At 46.7% G+C, this 17,500-nt stretch overlaps 2 protein-coding genes across 2 annotated transcripts in view; both read right to left on the reverse strand.

Annotated features, from left to right (window-relative positions):
- Positions 1–3,308: 3,308 nt before the first annotated feature.
- Positions 3,309–8,730, reverse strand: pam16 (presequence translocase associated motor 16). The gene is made up of 5 exons (XM_080524737.1): positions 8,622–8,730; positions 5,211–5,295; positions 4,879–5,015; positions 4,558–4,623; positions 3,309–4,061 (listed from the first exon to the last, which is right to left on the reverse strand). The coding sequence occupies exons 1-5, from the start codon at positions 8,622–8,624 to the stop codon at positions 3,969–3,971; spliced, it is 384 nt and encodes a 127-aa protein (XP_080380863.1). The 5' UTR covers positions 8,625–8,730; the 3' UTR covers positions 3,309–3,968.
- Positions 8,731–10,784: 2,054 nt separating this feature from the next.
- Positions 10,785–17,500, reverse strand: part of coro7 (coronin 7) — a gene marked incomplete at its 3' end in the record, with an annotated part of 117,362 nt that continues 110,646 nt past the window's right edge. The window contains 18 exon segments of the mRNA XM_080523240.1: positions 10,785–10,889; positions 11,029–11,120; positions 11,373–11,508; positions 11,904–12,020; positions 12,198–12,287; positions 12,407–12,548; positions 12,984–13,069; positions 13,231–13,335; positions 13,498–13,640; positions 13,957–14,043; positions 14,203–14,311; positions 14,503–14,678; positions 14,899–15,058; positions 15,380–15,484; positions 15,637–15,738; positions 15,898–16,043; positions 16,145–16,202; positions 16,647–16,701. Of these exon segments, the coding sequence (XP_080379366.1) occupies positions 10,785–10,889; positions 11,029–11,120; positions 11,373–11,508; positions 11,904–12,020; positions 12,198–12,287; positions 12,407–12,548; positions 12,984–13,069; positions 13,231–13,335; positions 13,498–13,640; positions 13,957–14,043; positions 14,203–14,311; positions 14,503–14,678; positions 14,899–15,058; positions 15,380–15,484; positions 15,637–15,738; positions 15,898–16,043; positions 16,145–16,202; positions 16,647–16,701 (2,014 nt within the window).

A 17,500-nucleotide genomic window follows, 5' to 3' on the forward strand; every position in this document is an offset into this window, starting at 1 on the left:
TTTTGACTATTGACAATCTGTCCCCATTTTGGGGAGGTGACCACGGACTAGCCTTATCTACTGATGTGTGTGATGGGCTTGTAAACTTTAGGGGCTTGTGTAAAGGGCACAGAGCAACTGAGGTCCTATGGCAGACAAGCGGTGTTATATCACCCAGGAATGACTGATAATTATCACTTTTTCAACACATTGACGTCTATGGCACAGGTGTGTCTGGCACCCCCTGGTGGAAGTATGGTACACAACACCCTGTTCGCACCCTCTCTCTGCCTCACTAGCCCAGTCCTGTATTCCCCCAGTATTGTTCAACTGTTTCTGTAATCCTGATCGAATTCGCTCCAATGAGTGTACGTATGAAAGGGGCCACTGTTAAAGTAACACTATGTCGCTGTATTTTGAAGTGACCAACCGCAAAAAAAAAACTGCTGTGAGGAACAGGTGGCTGGTCTGTCCGGAGTAGTGAGGCTTCTATTGAAAAGCCTGACTCACTCGGCCCTTGTAAAGTTGGTCTTTTAGTTGTTGTCCCAAGTTCAACAGTCCGACATTGTGCCAAAAATATCTAGCCTGGAGGGCAGACTTGGGCTTGTGTATCCTGCAGTACAGGAGGGGGGGGGGGTGATGGATGCAGTCAATGCTACATACAGCTGGCCTGTTCAGGGAGCCACACTATTTTAAACTGCCTCACTTCACTTGTCCAAAGAAGTGAGGTCAACTCAATACACTGACCTGTCTGACTCACGGCAAATCCTCATGGTTCTATAACGGAGACAACATGCACTTACCAGACACAACACTTTTTTAGTTTTTTTTTGTTTAATGTTTTATGAAACGTTACTGCCAATTTGTGGCTCTCTGGAAGCAGTTTCTCTCTTTTCTCCTCTTCTCCCCCGTGCTTCTTCCCTCTTCTCCACTCAGGCTTGTATTGGGGCACCTTTCTCTTTGGTGCTTGGGGTCCTTCCAAGCTTGTGTCACAGATGTGTATGTAGAACGTTGACTGCACCACATGATGGGGCTTTAAGAGAGGAGGTGTAAGGTGAGGAGGTGCTTCTTAACACAAGGAACATTCCCTCAAGAGACTGAAAACACCCCCACCTCTGCTCCTCCACCTCTCCTCTCTCCCCATCTCTTTCTGAGGGTCTTACTTGGTATGTTCATTTTTTTTTTTTGAATAATCACAGTTATTGCTGTTTTGTTAGTCATTTTATTGCTGTTGTTCAGACGAGACATTTTCTTGATGTTGAAGTTGCTTTGATTCTTTGTTTTCTGCTATGGCTGCTCTGTACTCAGCTTTCTCCTGGCTGGCCCAGGCATTTACTGGGGGTGGTGGAAGGGGGGGGGGGGGGTCAGAGGGGTGGTCCTGTCCTGAACAGGTGGATGGGGGGGTCAGGCTACTCAGTATCAGCCTACAGGCCCGTCACCACATTGACTGGACACATTAATCAGTGTTCAAACATGACATAGCCTATCTGAAGGACAGGCTGTACAGTAGACACCACAACGTCACAGACCCACTTCACCTGCACGGATGTTTCACATATACTAGAACCTTCAAAAGATGACAAAAACCTCAGAACACAGCCTTAGATGGCAAGTAGCCTGGCAAGAGAGAGAGAGAGAGAAAGAGAGAGAGTAAAGTAGAGACAGAGAAAGGAGTAATTGAATGGATAAATGAATGAACAGGGGGGAGAGCTGAAGGGAGTGGCACTCTGCCAGCGGGCGAGGCACTGTGGAGTGCCCCTCCATCTGCCCACCCACCCACTCACCCGGGCCTCTCTCCTCTGAAGTCACTGCCCGCTCCGCTCTCGATGTGGCAGCTACTCGCATACGTGCCAGCCAGCAGAACTAGGCCACTGAACTCTGTCTGCCCTGTGATTTTTATTTTTTTATTAAACCCAAAAAGCTGAACTGTCTTACTCCCTGGCCACAAAGCGTTTTACCAGAAAAGAGGAAAACACACACACACGTGCACGCACACACACACATACCCACTTATAGACAATAAATATACACAAGCATCCTCTCTGTCTAAATATGTTTGGGATCCTTCGAAATAAATCATGGTGCCATGCTGTGCTTGTCACAGTATCTCTCTCTGGGAAGGATCTTCTGCATATTTGTATTTCTGCCTCAGCGACTCCCAATCACTCATTTTAAACACACACACACACACACACACACACAATGCTGTGCTCTTGGTTGGCCTGTATCTCCTCAGACTGGGTAAAGGAGTGAATCCCTCCATGTGAGTGGACAATCCTTGTCTGTGATGTCATCCGCAACAGGTGTCAAGTCGGCTAGGTTTCCCCGGCAACAGTGAATCCCTCAGTCTCTCCTCCATTGCCCAATCCCCTCCTTCCGATTTTCCTCCTCTCTCTCTGTCTCTCTCTCTCTGGCTTGTTGAAGCCAGAAAAAGAGTCTTGTGCTGGCTGCTGGGTGGAGAAAGCTGAAATTGACACGGATCCTTCCAGGATCTACATCTTTCAATATTCAATAAGCTGTTTGACACATTAACCCTTTGGGCACGTTCTGTAATGCTCTGCACTTTTGTTCCCCCCCTCAGGAGTGCACAGGGGATGCCAAGTTGAAATGTAAACACTGATGATTAGTTATTACACCTTGAGGAGAATTCTAAGAGCATTCGCAATAACTTGTTGGATTGATATTATCTTTCTAAAAAAAATCTAAATTGTTGATTGTTCAAACATACCTGCTGAAGTTTCTCTGTTCCATAAACCCAATCTGTAACATTATAAAAGCGGTACTTTTTCTTAACGGGTTGAAGAATAAAAATGGGCCTCATTGACTATTAAGCTATGTAAATGAGAATCTCAGTATATGCTCAACCCACCGAAATTCAGAGCACTAAATTGTGTTAGCTTGGTAGCGAGGTCAGTGTCACTTACAAGGGACGCCATTGACTTAAGTGCCACAGTGGTGCGCAAAGGGTTAATGCAAGACAAAGGCCACGAGCGGCCTGTTCCATGTTATTTTTGCACATTTTGTGAGATATTTTAATGTCAGTATTTTAATTTTTCCAAGTGCCTTTTATTATAGGTGAAATATAGAAGATATACAGTATATGAAAATGAATATATGAATATTATATTTTTCCTGGCATCATGTTCCGAGGTTGAACATGCAGAATTTTAGAGTTGTAAAAGTCTCCAATTGGTACAACATAGCTGTGTGCTCCTGTTTTAGAGGAATTTTATTACGATATTGATAATGATGTCAATGAAGAAAAAAAAGAAACAAAATGTTTAATAAAGTCGCATTTGATACAATTTGTGCAAACTTTTCTGTTTTCCTCCTTCCACACATTGGCTGCAGAATATAAACAATGCATTCTCATTTCTTATAACACACTGCCTGGTCTTGAGAAGCTAGCTATACCTAGGCACTTATAGGGTCTGTTTTACCTCGTTTTTCCCCTCACTGAAACCCTTTTCCATCAGTAGAATTCAGGCCCTACACCTGATAAATCAGATGAATCATTCAGAGGGGGCATCCATATCACTGCAGCTTCACACATCTGTGAGACTTGGGTGCAGGGCTGCATAAACAAGCTCATGTGATAGCTTCAGACCAAAAGGGGGTCACCCAATTGCCTCAGCCAATCAGCATAAAGTCAACCCTCTCACTGCTAAACTTCAAAGCACTGTACCCAGGCTAGGCCCCAGGCGAACAGAGACCCACTGAGGTGCACATCTCTGTTCCAGCCCAGCACTTATACACATCCAATGTGATATCCATGTTCTGTAACACAAAAATGTTCACCACTGTGGGTCTCCACGCCCAGGAACACTGGTTACACAAATATGCTAGCAGACACATCATGGTGCACTCATAAGTCAGAGACCAACGCAATACACAGATGCATACACACAGTCCTCACTAGAGAAAAGGATAAGGCTTTTATTAGGAGTATAATTTACAATGGACGGGAAAGGGTAGGGAGGGTTCAGGGGTCATGTTTCTGTTCTCTGCTGCTTTTCCTTTGGTCCCTTGTCCTCTGTCTCAATGGAAAGCTCTTCATCTAGTCGCTCCTTAGCCCGCACCACCTTAACATGCACGCACGCACACACACACACACACACACACACACACACACACGCGCGCGCACACACACACACACACACACACACACACACACAGTTAAGTGTTAAGCTACATGGCACATATAATTAACAACGGTTCTGTTGGGTGACGCATCTACTTTGATCTACAAACTATAATCCTGACGATGGCACTGGTTATCATAAGGTTAATCCCATCGAAATGATGCAATGGAATAATAACCTGATTCTTACATGTTCACACATTTGCTACGATCCATGCTAGTGTAAAAATCAACAATTTCCGATGCCTGTACTAGTTACTGTGTCTAAAGTGAGTAATTCACATAATGTAAACAGGATAATTACCTACAACATTGACCCAGTCAACATGAAGTAGTAGTAGTAGTTCCAATGGTAAACATGTGACTGTGCAGACTACATTCAAAGATTCAACTTCTTCCCTTTTAATAAGCAACATCTCATACAACGCCACGCTCACCTTGGACTGCAGGTAAAAGGAACCACCCACAGTCTTGTCGTTGACTTTGAAGAGGTGGTCATAGTTCTGTTGAGATATTCATACATGTGAGTGATGCCCAGCAGGGTCCCAACAATGACAAATAATCCTCCATCAGTACATCTGATCTGAAAGGTTTTTCTTTAGATGTGTGTAGGATTCAAGAGAGACTGCAAGGGAGGTAAGCATTGTCTTTTTCTATGTAAGCCACAGTCACCATCTTGTCTTCTGAATGGGATGTTTTAGTATACGTGACCACTCTTGATTGATTGATTGATTGATTGTGGGTGTGTGTACACATACCTTCTGGATCTCCTCTGGGGTAAGCGTAGAGATATTGAGGATTTGCTGGGCCTCTTGTAAATTCATCCCAGTGATACTAGACGCAGCTGCTGACTGCTGACCCGCCCGTCCTCTGGCTTCTGCTGCCGCTTGACTGGCTGTAGAGACAGAAGACCCAGGGGGCACATTCACATTCACATTCACACTGTGTAGAACTGATGACTGAGGTCAATGTAACACCAGATAGATTATTGTGAAGCCAACTTACTTAGGTTGAAATTATACAGCGGACATGGCTGACATATTCATCTTAATGATATGTTCTACTGTTCACACGCGATCACGGAACTTACCTTGGTATTCTTGTCGTAATGCACGGGCAAACGCCCGTCCCACCACCTGTGCGCCCATCACTATGATCTGTGCAAGATACCTCGCCTGTAAACACATAGACACGTGATGACATATTGATGTCTATAATATATTGATGTCTATATTAGGGCTGGGTTCAAAAAATCGATTTCCCGATTCTGAATCGATCTTCATTGAATGAGCGATTATCGATTCATAAATCCCGAGATCGATCTTTCATGTTTTTTTTTGTTTTTTTTTGCTTGCAGCTTCAACCCGCAACGAGATCTCGCGCTACAAGAATTTATCATATCTCACGCAACGAGAGGTCTCAACACTAAAATCTAAAAACATGGCGATGGCAGGGACACTCAAGTCACCACCAGGCTTAAAGTCAGATGTCTGGGTGCATTTTGGATTTAAAAAATATGACGATATGAATGAATGAATGAATGAATGGACTTTATTGTCATTGCTACAGTACAGGTACCAAACAACGAAATTTAGGAGGGGTGGCTCCCCTGGTGTTAGGAAAGAAAAAAAAAAAAACTTTAAAAAAAATAATCACAAGAAGGGAAGGAGCTGGTTTACATAAATAAAGGCTATGTACACAATCCACTGTACTATACTGTACAGATCAGTGGAGGCTCCTCCATAGAGGTGGAGGAGGCCTGGCCTCCCCAATAATTTGAGAGAAGAGAGAGAGATTTAAAAAAGCAATAATTGTATTTATTTTATTTATTTATTTAACAAAAAACATATATATATATATATATATATATTAATATTATTTCCGTTTCGTTCATAAATCTGAAGTTTTCCATGGCTAAAACCCAATATTGCAATTGTAAAGCACCTACAGGCCAGAATCCCTATCCGTTTGTATTGAGGGAGGCCAGGCCTCCCCAGGAAAGTGGTTTCTCATAGAAGTCAATGTAATGCAATTTTTTTCATGGCAATATGTGATTGGCCAAATCACTGAAAATGGGTGGGCAGAGGAGGCCTGGCCTCACCATGCATTGAGTCCAGGGCTGAAAGATTGACATTTTGTTCGTCCAATCACATGAAGCCATTTTGAGAATTCGCCAGTCACTTCAATGAATGAATGAATGAATGAATGAATGGTCTTTATTGTCATTGCTACAGTACAGGATCCAAACAACGAAATTTAGGTCAAATTCAGTCAAAGAAACACTCGCCATAGTGGCTACGAGTGTCCTATCAACTTGTCCATTGCAGGACACGTCTAGAACACCCATGGCTATTATCCCTGAAAATAATAGCTCATTTGGCCAAATTTGCTTAAAATGACCTCGGAAGTCGGCGAGATTCTGGCGCGATTTATACATCGAATAGGTAGACAAGATTTAGGATTTATTGAACAGTTTTATTTTTAATGTAGTCGATTTCGTTTTATTACAAGTCAATTTAATATTCTTCTATAAGAACAGGGAACATTCCATCGCGAGTGAAGCGAGCAAGCGGAAAATAATTTGGCCTCCTCAATTCTGGAAGTCACCAGCCTCCACTGGTGTACATGCAGTATGTATGTATTGGTGGTCTAATGGTTAGTGAATTGGACTCTTGATCGGAAGGTCGTGAGTTCAAATCCCACCTGAGACCACCCTATTTTGCCATTGAGTAAGGCACTTAGCCCTCAATTACTCCAGGGGGAATGTCCCTGTAATTCGTAATTGTAAATCGTTTTGGATTAAAAGCGTCTGCTAAATGGCGTCTAGAACACCCATGGCTATTATCCCTGAAAAGAATAGCTCATTTGGCCAAATTTGCTTAAAATGACCTCGGAAGTCGGCGAGATTCTGGCGCGATTTATACATCGAATAGGTAGACAAGATTTAGGATTTCTTGAACAGTTTTATTTTTAATGTAGTCGATTTCGTTTTATTACAAGTCAATTTAATATTCTTCTATAAGAACAGGGAACATTCCATCGCGAGTGAAGCGAGCAAGCGGAAAAAAAATTGGCCTCCTCAATTCTGGAAGTCACCAGCCTCCACTGGTACAGATAGACGACTATCTGTCGATAGAGATGAGCTGGACAAAAGCAAAGTCATATGTAAGCTGTGCGCAGTGGAAGTTAAATTTAGTGGAATCACCACAAATCTACGGAACCACTTATGAGGCATCACCCTGACGTGAAACACGGAACAGCGGATCCGAAACAGGCCTCGCTGATAAAGACGTTTGGTTGCAAATTGCAATCAAATTCTCCCCGTGCCCAACAAATTACAGAGGCTGTAGCACATTTTATTTGCAAGGATATACGCCCGTACAGCGTTGTTGAAAATGCTGGCTTTCGAAAACTCGTCACTGTATTAGAACCACGCTACGTGTTACCGACACGCAAACAGTTAAGTGAAGTGATAGTCCCAGACATGTACGCGCAGGTGAAACGTGATATCGCAACTTCACTTCAGGTAGGCTATGTTTGTAGCCCCTTTATTTACATCGGCTGCAGTAAAGCACGTTAAAAAGCACTTTTTGTAGTGTCTGATTTAGCAAAATGTTGGTCAATGATGTTCATTTATGTTCCAATAAAAAGTACATTCATGTAACTGCTTTGGAGTCAATTCTTAATGTAAACATTGATATGTTTAACAATGCTACATGTTATAGGGTTCCTTGAACCATTTATAGCAGTAGTTCTGAGAATCTCTTTCATATTCAAGCAAAAAATGTATATTGTAACTAGATCGAATCGGAATCGAATCGTGAATCGAATCGAATCGAGAGCTGTGAATCGGAATCGAATCGTTTTGGGAAATCAGTGGCGATACCCAGCCCTAGTCTATATTGATGTCTATATTGATGTCCGATGTCAATAGAATAATTAAGAGAATATGCAACTCTGAGTAACAGAATCCAGCTGCAAAACTAGGGTGACAACTTGACTCGTACCAGCTGTGACCAGCTATTGTTTTTTTTATGATCATTTGGGTGTTGTGTGTCACAGATGGGGCAGGTGCAATGTAAACAGAATAGCCTACACGTCTTCTGGGCTCAATTTAGGCACATTGTTCTTCTCAAGCCAGCACAATTGCCACTAACATGTCGTATGTCACCATGGCTGACGTGCATCATCTCCACTGGTAGGAGGGTGCAGGTTACATAATCTACACTGGTAGGAGGGTACAGAGCCTCTGTCTGAGCATTAGTCAGTAACAGCTACCTAGACAGTTCGCTGTACATGGCAATGCTACAAGGTCTGGACACTGGACAGGACATCAACATGACATATCAAGGTAAGGACAGTCACAGCACATCAACATGACATATCCAGGGGGACACTGCGTCTGTCGTACGTAACAACACCTTGACACAAGGTTCTAGCGGTTAAAGAAATATGCTGTCGCCATTGAATGCGTTTTGAAAGACAAGGGGGAATATCTTACCATGGCTTATGTGCGGATGTTCTCCAGTAAATGACGCACAGTTCATGAGGAGCCTGAGGAACGCAGCTCTCTCACATGGATCTCCCGTCAAGGTCACCGCAGGGTCGAGGTTCAAGGGCCAAACATGCAGCGAAGATATTCTAGTGAGCCGAGTCATCTACTAGAGAGAGCTCTCACTTCTTAATATACTGGCCTCTAGTGGTTGGGTGTTGAAACTACAGTATACTGGCCTCTAGTGGTTGGGTGTTGAAACTACAGACAGACCAGTTCAATCGATTTGTGATACTGTAGTGTAGGCTATGTATGTTCTCCTTCGTTTGTTTTTACGCTACAAATTAAATCACACAGGAGCATTTGTACAAGGTTCAAAAAGGTGTTTATTGCAAGGCAACATGGACTATCCCACAAACCGTTATTCAAGACAGAGAAAACAATGCATTATTCAACGTATAAAAAGAATATATTTTTGTTTCCACACAAGGAGTGTTAATATCCCAAAGAACAACATATGACATTTGAGAGATTGCAGGCACAAACACATTACACACAGACACTGACACCAACAAGATCTACAGTCAATGCACTGATGTGGTCACTTTTCAAGTACAACACAATGTGCACTATCACCATGCATGACTGGTTGGTCCATTCCAGTCGTTATGTTTTTGTAAACAACATGATTGGTTCAAACATGGATCATTTGATATATTGCCTTGTGCTGTAGCCCTGATAGGAGGTTGGATCATGGCTGTTGTGATTGCATTGTATCATATTAATACTGTAAGTCACATTGTTAAAAGAAAAGTAACTGAATGATTGCTTACTACAGTATACAATTAACAAATAAGTTCCATTAGTAAGGAATGCCTTTAACAGTCTGAAGACTAAAATGTTACCTGGTACAGAAATTCCAGTTGTACAGTATACAAAGAAACACGGACGCATTTCTCCACCGTACTACAATTCCCAAAGATACACATACCCCTGTAAAACTCCATCAGGAGGCGGTTTGGCTTTGACACTCATGACACCCAAATGTATAAACAACACACACTTCAACAGTCCCTTGAAGAGAGCACAGTCCCAATGCCACAAAACAATCTCCAAAAATCAACTGGCTTGACTCATACATGGAGTGGTCCTAGACGGCTACTGATGAACTCTGGCCAGATGAAGCTATCTAAACAGTTAACGTAGTTAACCATGTCATTATTCCTAGAAATCCGATGGTTACACCTGAAGCTTTTAACCCTGTTGTACCCTGTTTGTGTTTTATTGTGCTTGAGACCTTATAGTGACATCACTGACATCCCACATCCTCACACTGGAGGATGTAGAGGTGGATATGGGATATCTCGTTGCAGAAGCTGAGGCATGTGTGTGTGTGTGTGTGTGTGTGTGTGTGTGTGTGTGTGTGTGTGTGTGTGTGTGTGTGCATAGGTTTGAGTAGGTGACTCAACCGGAAGACCGAAGATACTGTATTCAATTGCATGCTGTTCTGTTCCAATAAAAATCACAAATAGTAGATGTCCTAGCTGTTTCAAAGAAATGGAGTATGATTCATATAAGCCCATAAAAAAGCAAGCCGTAGTCCACTCGTCATCACACAGACGTAGGGGAAGGAGTGACAGCATGCTAAAAACACTAGAGAGACGTTGAGAGTCATGTACTGTATCTTGGTTGGAAGTGGTATCTGTTATCTATCTATAGTAGAAGAAAACTGCAGGCAGGACCTACAGAATGATGATGTGGGTATATGAGAGGTATGTCGGGAGGTCGAAAGGTGTGAGTTGACATTGTTGAGTGTTGGGATGTATCAGTGGCACACAGGAATGGCAAGATTGACGACAGCAAGGCCCTCCCCTCCCCTCCACCCGGCTACTGCTGCTGTTGGCACCCTGACTGGACTGCAGGGCAACAACACCCCCCCACACTAGTCGTCCTGGAAGACAAGGAGCAAGATATCGATGCATCAATAATAATAATAATAATAATAATAATAATAATAATAATAACTCATAAAGACTCACAAGTCCAAGCGTCTATAACGGCCTCTAAAATACAGCTGTCCGTCGTACTTCTCACAATGTTTAATTGTGGATAATATACATGACAAGTATGGTAGTGCTGGTGTCAACTACCGACGCTAATGGACCCTCTCGGTTATCGACGACTCACCCACTCGTCGTCGTCCACACCCTCGAAGGACTCCTGTGGCAGGGGCTTGTCGTCCATGTTCCCCAGCTTGTCCACCATGGCGCTCAACAGCTGCAGACACAGGCACACGCAGGGTGAAACACCAGCCGCAGCCACGCGGCGTAGAAAACAGACGTGTCAGGGACGTGTTCACCGCAGAAGGTCGTCACGCCGCTAGGCCTTGTGTTCGCCGTACGACCGCGCCACTCACCTCGTCTTTCTTCTGCTCGTCAGTCTTCTCCTCCAGGTACACAGAGGAGGGGAGGTACTTCCTCACCGGGGCCTCCTTGGGCGCCTCGCTCACTGGACGGACAGACGGACGACAAAACAGACACATAGAAAACAGACAGGCGAGAAGCAAACAGACAAGTAGTCAGGAATGGTGAAGAGTATCCTTTATACGGTCTTATATCTGTGTGAATTGAAGTGAGTGCTGCTTTTGGTAGCCTCCTGAATATATATATAAGGAGTGTTCTCTGCTTCTTCCTAGGTCTTCTGTGGGGGGGGGGGTGGAGTGGGGGGGGGGGGGGGGGGAGCGGGTGAGCTTGGTCGTACCTGGGGCCATGTCTTTGGGCCTCAGGCGGATCTTGCGGTGCTGGCTGTTGGAGCCAGACAGCCAGGCGGACGCTGTCAGAGAGGACTCCCACCACACGGCGGTGTCAGGGAACACATCGTCCTGGAAGAACTCTTTCTGTGGAGTGAGAGAGGAGTGGGGCAGAGGGAGAGAGAAGCGAGGGAGAGGGAGAGAGAAGTGAGGGAGAGGGAGAGAGGAGCGAGGGAGGGGGAGAGGGAGAGAGGAGCGAGGCAGAGGGAGAGAGAAGCGAGGGAGAGGGAGAGAGGGGGAGAGGGAAAGTGAGCAGAGACCAGACAGGTCAGGCTGGAGACAATTCTTCAAATCCTCTGAAAAGCTTCCTGTAGCTGCATATTGAACATCATAAACCTTGCAGGTGTTTTTCATGACATAATGCTAGCATAAGCTAGCATGACAAAAATGCATACGAAGCTTGTCACGGCAGATGGACGTCACACAACCACTGGAAGAGACATATTCTCCCCACTAGATGGCGACGTCGAGGCACCACTCACTTTGACACGGGGGACTCTGAAGGCCACTGGCTCGATGGAGGTCTTATTGAGCCTGAGGGCTCTGGCCACCTCCACGTCACGCACGTCACACTCTGTCTTAGGCAGGAAGGCCAGACCCTGCGGACAGGAAACAGCCCTCTCAGGAACACTATAACAACCCTCATAACCAGCTATCATGTACTGTACCTCACATATTCACAAATATAGCAAATATAGAAAATAGGGAGAGAGGCGGTTGAATGAACAGACGCAGATAGAGGACGTAGAGGACAAATAGAGGGATATAAACTGTACCTTATGGGGCTCGGTAGAATTGAAGGTGCTGCACTCCAGGAAGTATGGCGCTTCTGGCGCAATCTCAAAGATGTACACACGGGTGTCACCCTGGTAAAACAACAGTATTTACAGGTTTACATGTGTGGCTGCAGTCTGGATAGGAAGGAATCTGTGTAAAGGATCACGTGTAAACACGTGTAAACATGTTGCGTTTGGGGTTTGTTCACCTTGCCCGTGAGGATGACAACGCTGGTGTCGGGGTCGTAGAAGGGGATGAGGGTGGAGGGGGAGACGTCCGTGGAGATGTTGCCTATGGCGCCGGAGGACAGGGACTCAGCAGAGTACAGGTAGAGCTGCCTCTCACTGCGACTGCAGGCGGGAACACAGGTGGGAACACAGGAGGGGGGAGTCAGGGATTAGGGGTCAGGTGTGGGTGACGTCAGCAACGAGAGCTCCAGGGCGAAGGCAGGGGAACCGACACGTGTTCCCACTCGATCAGAGGGACCATAAAAGCATTCCACCCGTCGCTTAAACAGGTGCTTTTTTTTTTTGCTGTTTGAACTCCTGTTTGAACTTACGGCGATACTTGAGCGATACATCACTTCAGACCGAACGGTCTTAAACATTCCACAAGTAGTTTGAACCGCTAAGAAACCGACTGTATAATAAACTGTATTTTAGCATCATGACGTGTCTCCTTTTATGTCGACGGACTGGTTTTGTAACAGCGGTCTAGAATGCCCCTACCTACGCTCAAATGTCACCTCGACCACCCGCTGGAGACACTGGGGGTACCGGACTCACCTGTCGAACCCAGACACCATCAGGTAGTCGCCCTCACACACCCACACCACACGAGCCCCCCGGTGTCCCTCTGGACCTGGGCCCTCCTGCAGAGAAAGACACACACACACACACACACACACATAGACACACACACACACACACACACACACACACACACACACACATAGTACTCACATGTTTCCACTACCAAACAACTCATTTAATAGTTCCATCTGATTGACTGTACACACACACACACACACACCTGCACAGGCTCAGCCGACTTGCGAGGGTCGTAGATGCGCATTTTCCCGTCTTTACACACTGTGGCCAGCAGCTTTCCGTCCGGACTCCAGGCCATCGCAAAGATCTGTACACAAGTTTTTTTTCCCCGAGGAAACAGAGACAGAGAGTGAGAGGTTGACACAGTGTGAGGTACACCTACAGGTTCCATCCCTTTCTATACCACAGCCTTGAACCCCCCCACCCCCTCGCCGTCGTCCCCGGTCCCCCCCGTCCCCTCCTGTGTCACCTGGTCCTGGTGGCCCTGCAGCAGTTTGACCTGCTCCCCGGTCTCCGTGTCCCACAGTCGAACCGTCAGGTCGTAGGACGAGGAGGCCAGCAGGCCGCTGGCCAGGGGGTGGGGCACCACAGAGTAGATCTTCTCTGTGTGACCTGCGTGGAGAGAGTCATTGGCCAAAACACCTGTCACTCATATCTTATACAGATCGGTCTTCGGTTTGCTTAAAAGTCAATCAAAACAAATGTCAAAATACAGTCTTCTGTGGCTCAGCTGGTAGAGCATGGCGCTAACAGCGCTTAGGTTGTGGGTTCGGTTCCCACTGGGACCGTATATACTGAAAAATGTACGCACTCACTGCAATGTAAATCACTTTGGATAAAAGCGGCAGCTAAATGGCCTATATAAAGTATGAGACTAACATCACACATGTTCAGTAATAAGGGGCCCTCTCCGTGCCCCCTCTCTTACCCCGCAAGATGGTCTCTGGTTCGGTCAGGGTCTCGGTCAGCCCCCCCTCTGGTACCTGCCACACACGGATCTTAGCGTCGTCGCCGGCTGTCACACAGAGACGGGAAAAGACACACGTCGTCAAATGAATACTGTATTATATTACTGTGTACTACGGTATTGTATTACTGTATACTATTACAGTACAGGAACGCTGTTCTCCTTTCACTCTGTCCCCCAACTCCGCGGGGGGGGGCTCAGCCTTACCCACGATCAGCCTGCGTGTGTTGAAAGGGTCCCAGCAGAAGTCGGCCACGTTGACGGAGTTCTGGATGGTGGGCAGGGCGGTGTCTGGCAGCTTCCCTGGCTGAGAGATCTGAAGAGGGGGGGGGGGGGGGGTGGCGGGGTCACATCCATGCTTTAGTTCATACTAGCGAACGGTTTAATACAGGGGTGATGTGGATGTTTTTGTGATGTTTGCCGTTATGCCTTTCTAGACGCATGCTGACCAAAACTGGTGAACTTTTAATTATCATAATGTTTTATTTTCTTTCCTCAGAGCATTACCTCAAAGATGGCGATCTGGCCCCCCGAGATGGCGAGGGGCACGGCCATGCGCTCACGGTTGACACAGAAGCCGTCAGACTCCCCGGGCGTGGTCAGGTTCAGCCCCTTCAGGTTGATGAAGTGGGTGTCCCTGTGCATCACCGCACCCTGGATGTGACGGAACTTAGAGCTGGGGCCTGGAGGAGGGGTGGAGGGGGGGGGGGAGGAGAGAGAGAGAGAGAGACACAAGAGAGAGAACAGGGTGGTTCTAGATATCAGTGACATCCATTTAAAAAAAGGGATAACATCTGGCCTGGTTTTTTAGGAGAGGAGAAAGATGTGTGGTGGTGAAATCTAGGTCGCTATGGTCGTGCTATCTATTCAGAGAGAGAGAGAGAGAGAGAGAGAGAGTCCTACCCAGCATGCTTTGGATGGCGCGGGCGCTCTGGCTGGGGCTGGGGCTGGGCACGAAGCCTGAGGAGAGGCCCGAGGTGGAGGAGGGGGAGCGGGACGGGGCAGCACTGCTGCTGGGGCTGCTGAGGGGGCTGCTGGAGGTGGAGCAGGCTCGCACGGCCTCCTGCAGGAGAGAGAGAGAGAGAGAGAGACAGACAGACAGAGAGACAGAGGGAGAGAGAGAGAGAGAGAGAGAGAGAAAGAGAGAAAGAGAGACAGACAGAGAGAGAGAGAGAGAGAGAGAGAAAGAGAGACAGACAGAGAGAGAGAGAAAGAAACACTCTTTCAGTTCTATCGTCCTCTCTTATTCGATCACTCACACAGAAAGATGGGAGAGTCTGAATGGAAATACACTTGGGAGCCACAGAAGAGGAGGGAAAAGAAATGTTCCGAAAATGTCTCCAAACCGCTTCTCTCTGGGTCAATTCTCTCCTGTCACTCTCACCTCCTTGCTCCTCCCACTGGGCAGCTCCTTCTTAGCGGGCGTCGGCTTGGCTGGCTGAGCCTTGGCTTTCGGGCGCTTGTCCGGGTTGAGGCTGACCCTCTCCACCTACGGAGGAACACGAAAACATCGGAGGCTTGGGATCGCCGATCACAACGGAATCCGCTGCTTGCATGTTTGTCGGAGCAGCAGCGTAGGCGGTGTTATATTGTGTGTGAAGTGTGTGATGTTGAAGAGAGAGAGACGGTTGTCGTCCATACCTGTTGGTTCCCGCCCTGCCACCACTCCTCAGCGGACATGGCAGCAGTGGATCCCAAGGTGTCGGGGTACAGGTCTGCATGGTACTCATTCCTCAGTCCTGTCTGAGATACACACACACACACACACGCACACACACACACACACACACACACACACACGTATTTAATCATATGATGTGATTTGATAGGGCTGAATATGTTTGCTCATTGACAGTAGGCGTGCGTGGTCAGGGGGTGACGGGGGCTCTTGTCTCCACCCACCTTGCGGGGGACCTGATAGCTGATTGGCACGATGAAGCCATCCGTCAGCTGGAGCACACGCATGACCTCACAGGACATGACGTCCAACACCAGCTTGGGCACCGTGGCGACGCCACGCGTCGGGGCTTCTGTCAGACAGTGACTCACTGGAGGGGAGACGGAAGGGTTGAAGGAAAGGGGGGATGAAACAGGAAGGATAAAACGAGAGAGAGAGAGAGAGAGAGAGAGCAGTGCATGGTGGTCTTACCTTGGGAGAGGAACGGCTCTGTGGCGGTCACCTCGAAGCAGTCAATGACACTTTCTCCCTGTGGAAAAGACGACAACAACAACATCAACATCGAGTTCAACAACGTCAGACAGTAAATCCTAAAATGTGACAGCAGCTGGTGAAACCGGGAACAAGTCGGCAGCCGATCAAATTGTTTGGACTTTTATTCTGAAAAACTTAAATAAATGAAAAAAGTTGTCGAAAATCAATGACACACTCGCTAGTCAAGCCAAAATATTGCTACGCAATGGATTCGGTGAGTAATCCCCACTGCTACCTAGTTCACTATGACACTACTTTACATTGTTAGAAGGCTCACAAAACGAGCTGTGTGTCGTTGATTTTAAACAACTTTGAAATGTATTGACATTTTTCAGAATAAAAGTCTGAACATTCGATCGGCTGCCGACTTGTTCCCGGTTTCACAAATAAGGACAGACAAGCCGTCCTCTGTTTAAGGACACAACAAAGTACACCCTACCTTCCCTGCTACAACCAGGAGACCAGAATCAGCGTCATACAGGGGCATCAGGGTCCTGAGGATGGAGGGGGAGGGGGGGAGGAGGGACAGGCAGGGGGAGGGGAGGGGCAGGAGGAGAGCGGGGGAATGACAGAGAGAGAGAGAGAGGATAATTTGTTAACAGAAGTTGAAAAGGGGAGGGAATTCAACACTGTAGGTCATTCTTGTAGAAATTGCAGAGGATACTTTAGTTCCCAAGGAAGCCCACTAGATGGAGCTATGTTTCCACGAATAGGACAACTACAGCGCACACACACACACACACACACACACACACACACACACACACACACACACACACACACACGTTCCCTCTAGCAGAGGGAGTCTGTGTGTTACCCAGTTATGTCGGCTGTTACACAGTCCAGACTCCCTGCAGGAGAACCAGGCCCCAACCCCCAGCCTGCCTAGGCTCCTAGTGAGCAGAGCCCCAGATGAGGCTCTGGTCACCTGTCTCCCCCCCCGGCACACTAAGCAGATTTATGAAGGCAGGATCTGTATGAGATTTAACAAAGCAGGGGAAATTACAACTGGTTGTAGTGGATAAACAAAACAGGAAACTATGGCTTACAGACACACACACACACACACACACACACACACACACACACACACACACAGTGGTGGTAGTGGTGGGGGTGATTGATCATGGCCCCGCTTCAGGAACATGGGGTGATTCTGACACACAAACGCACACACACACACATACATACATACACACACACACACACACACACACACACACACACACACACACACACACACACACACACACACATTTTCCTGAACAGGGACCAGTAAGCTATTACTGTACA

The sequence above is a fragment of the Nansenia antarctica genome, assembly GCF_963989245.1.
Source record: "Nansenia antarctica genome assembly, chromosome: 2".
In the NCBI taxonomy this organism is placed as follows: domain Eukaryota; kingdom Metazoa; phylum Chordata; class Actinopteri; order Argentiniformes; family Microstomatidae; genus Nansenia; species Nansenia antarctica.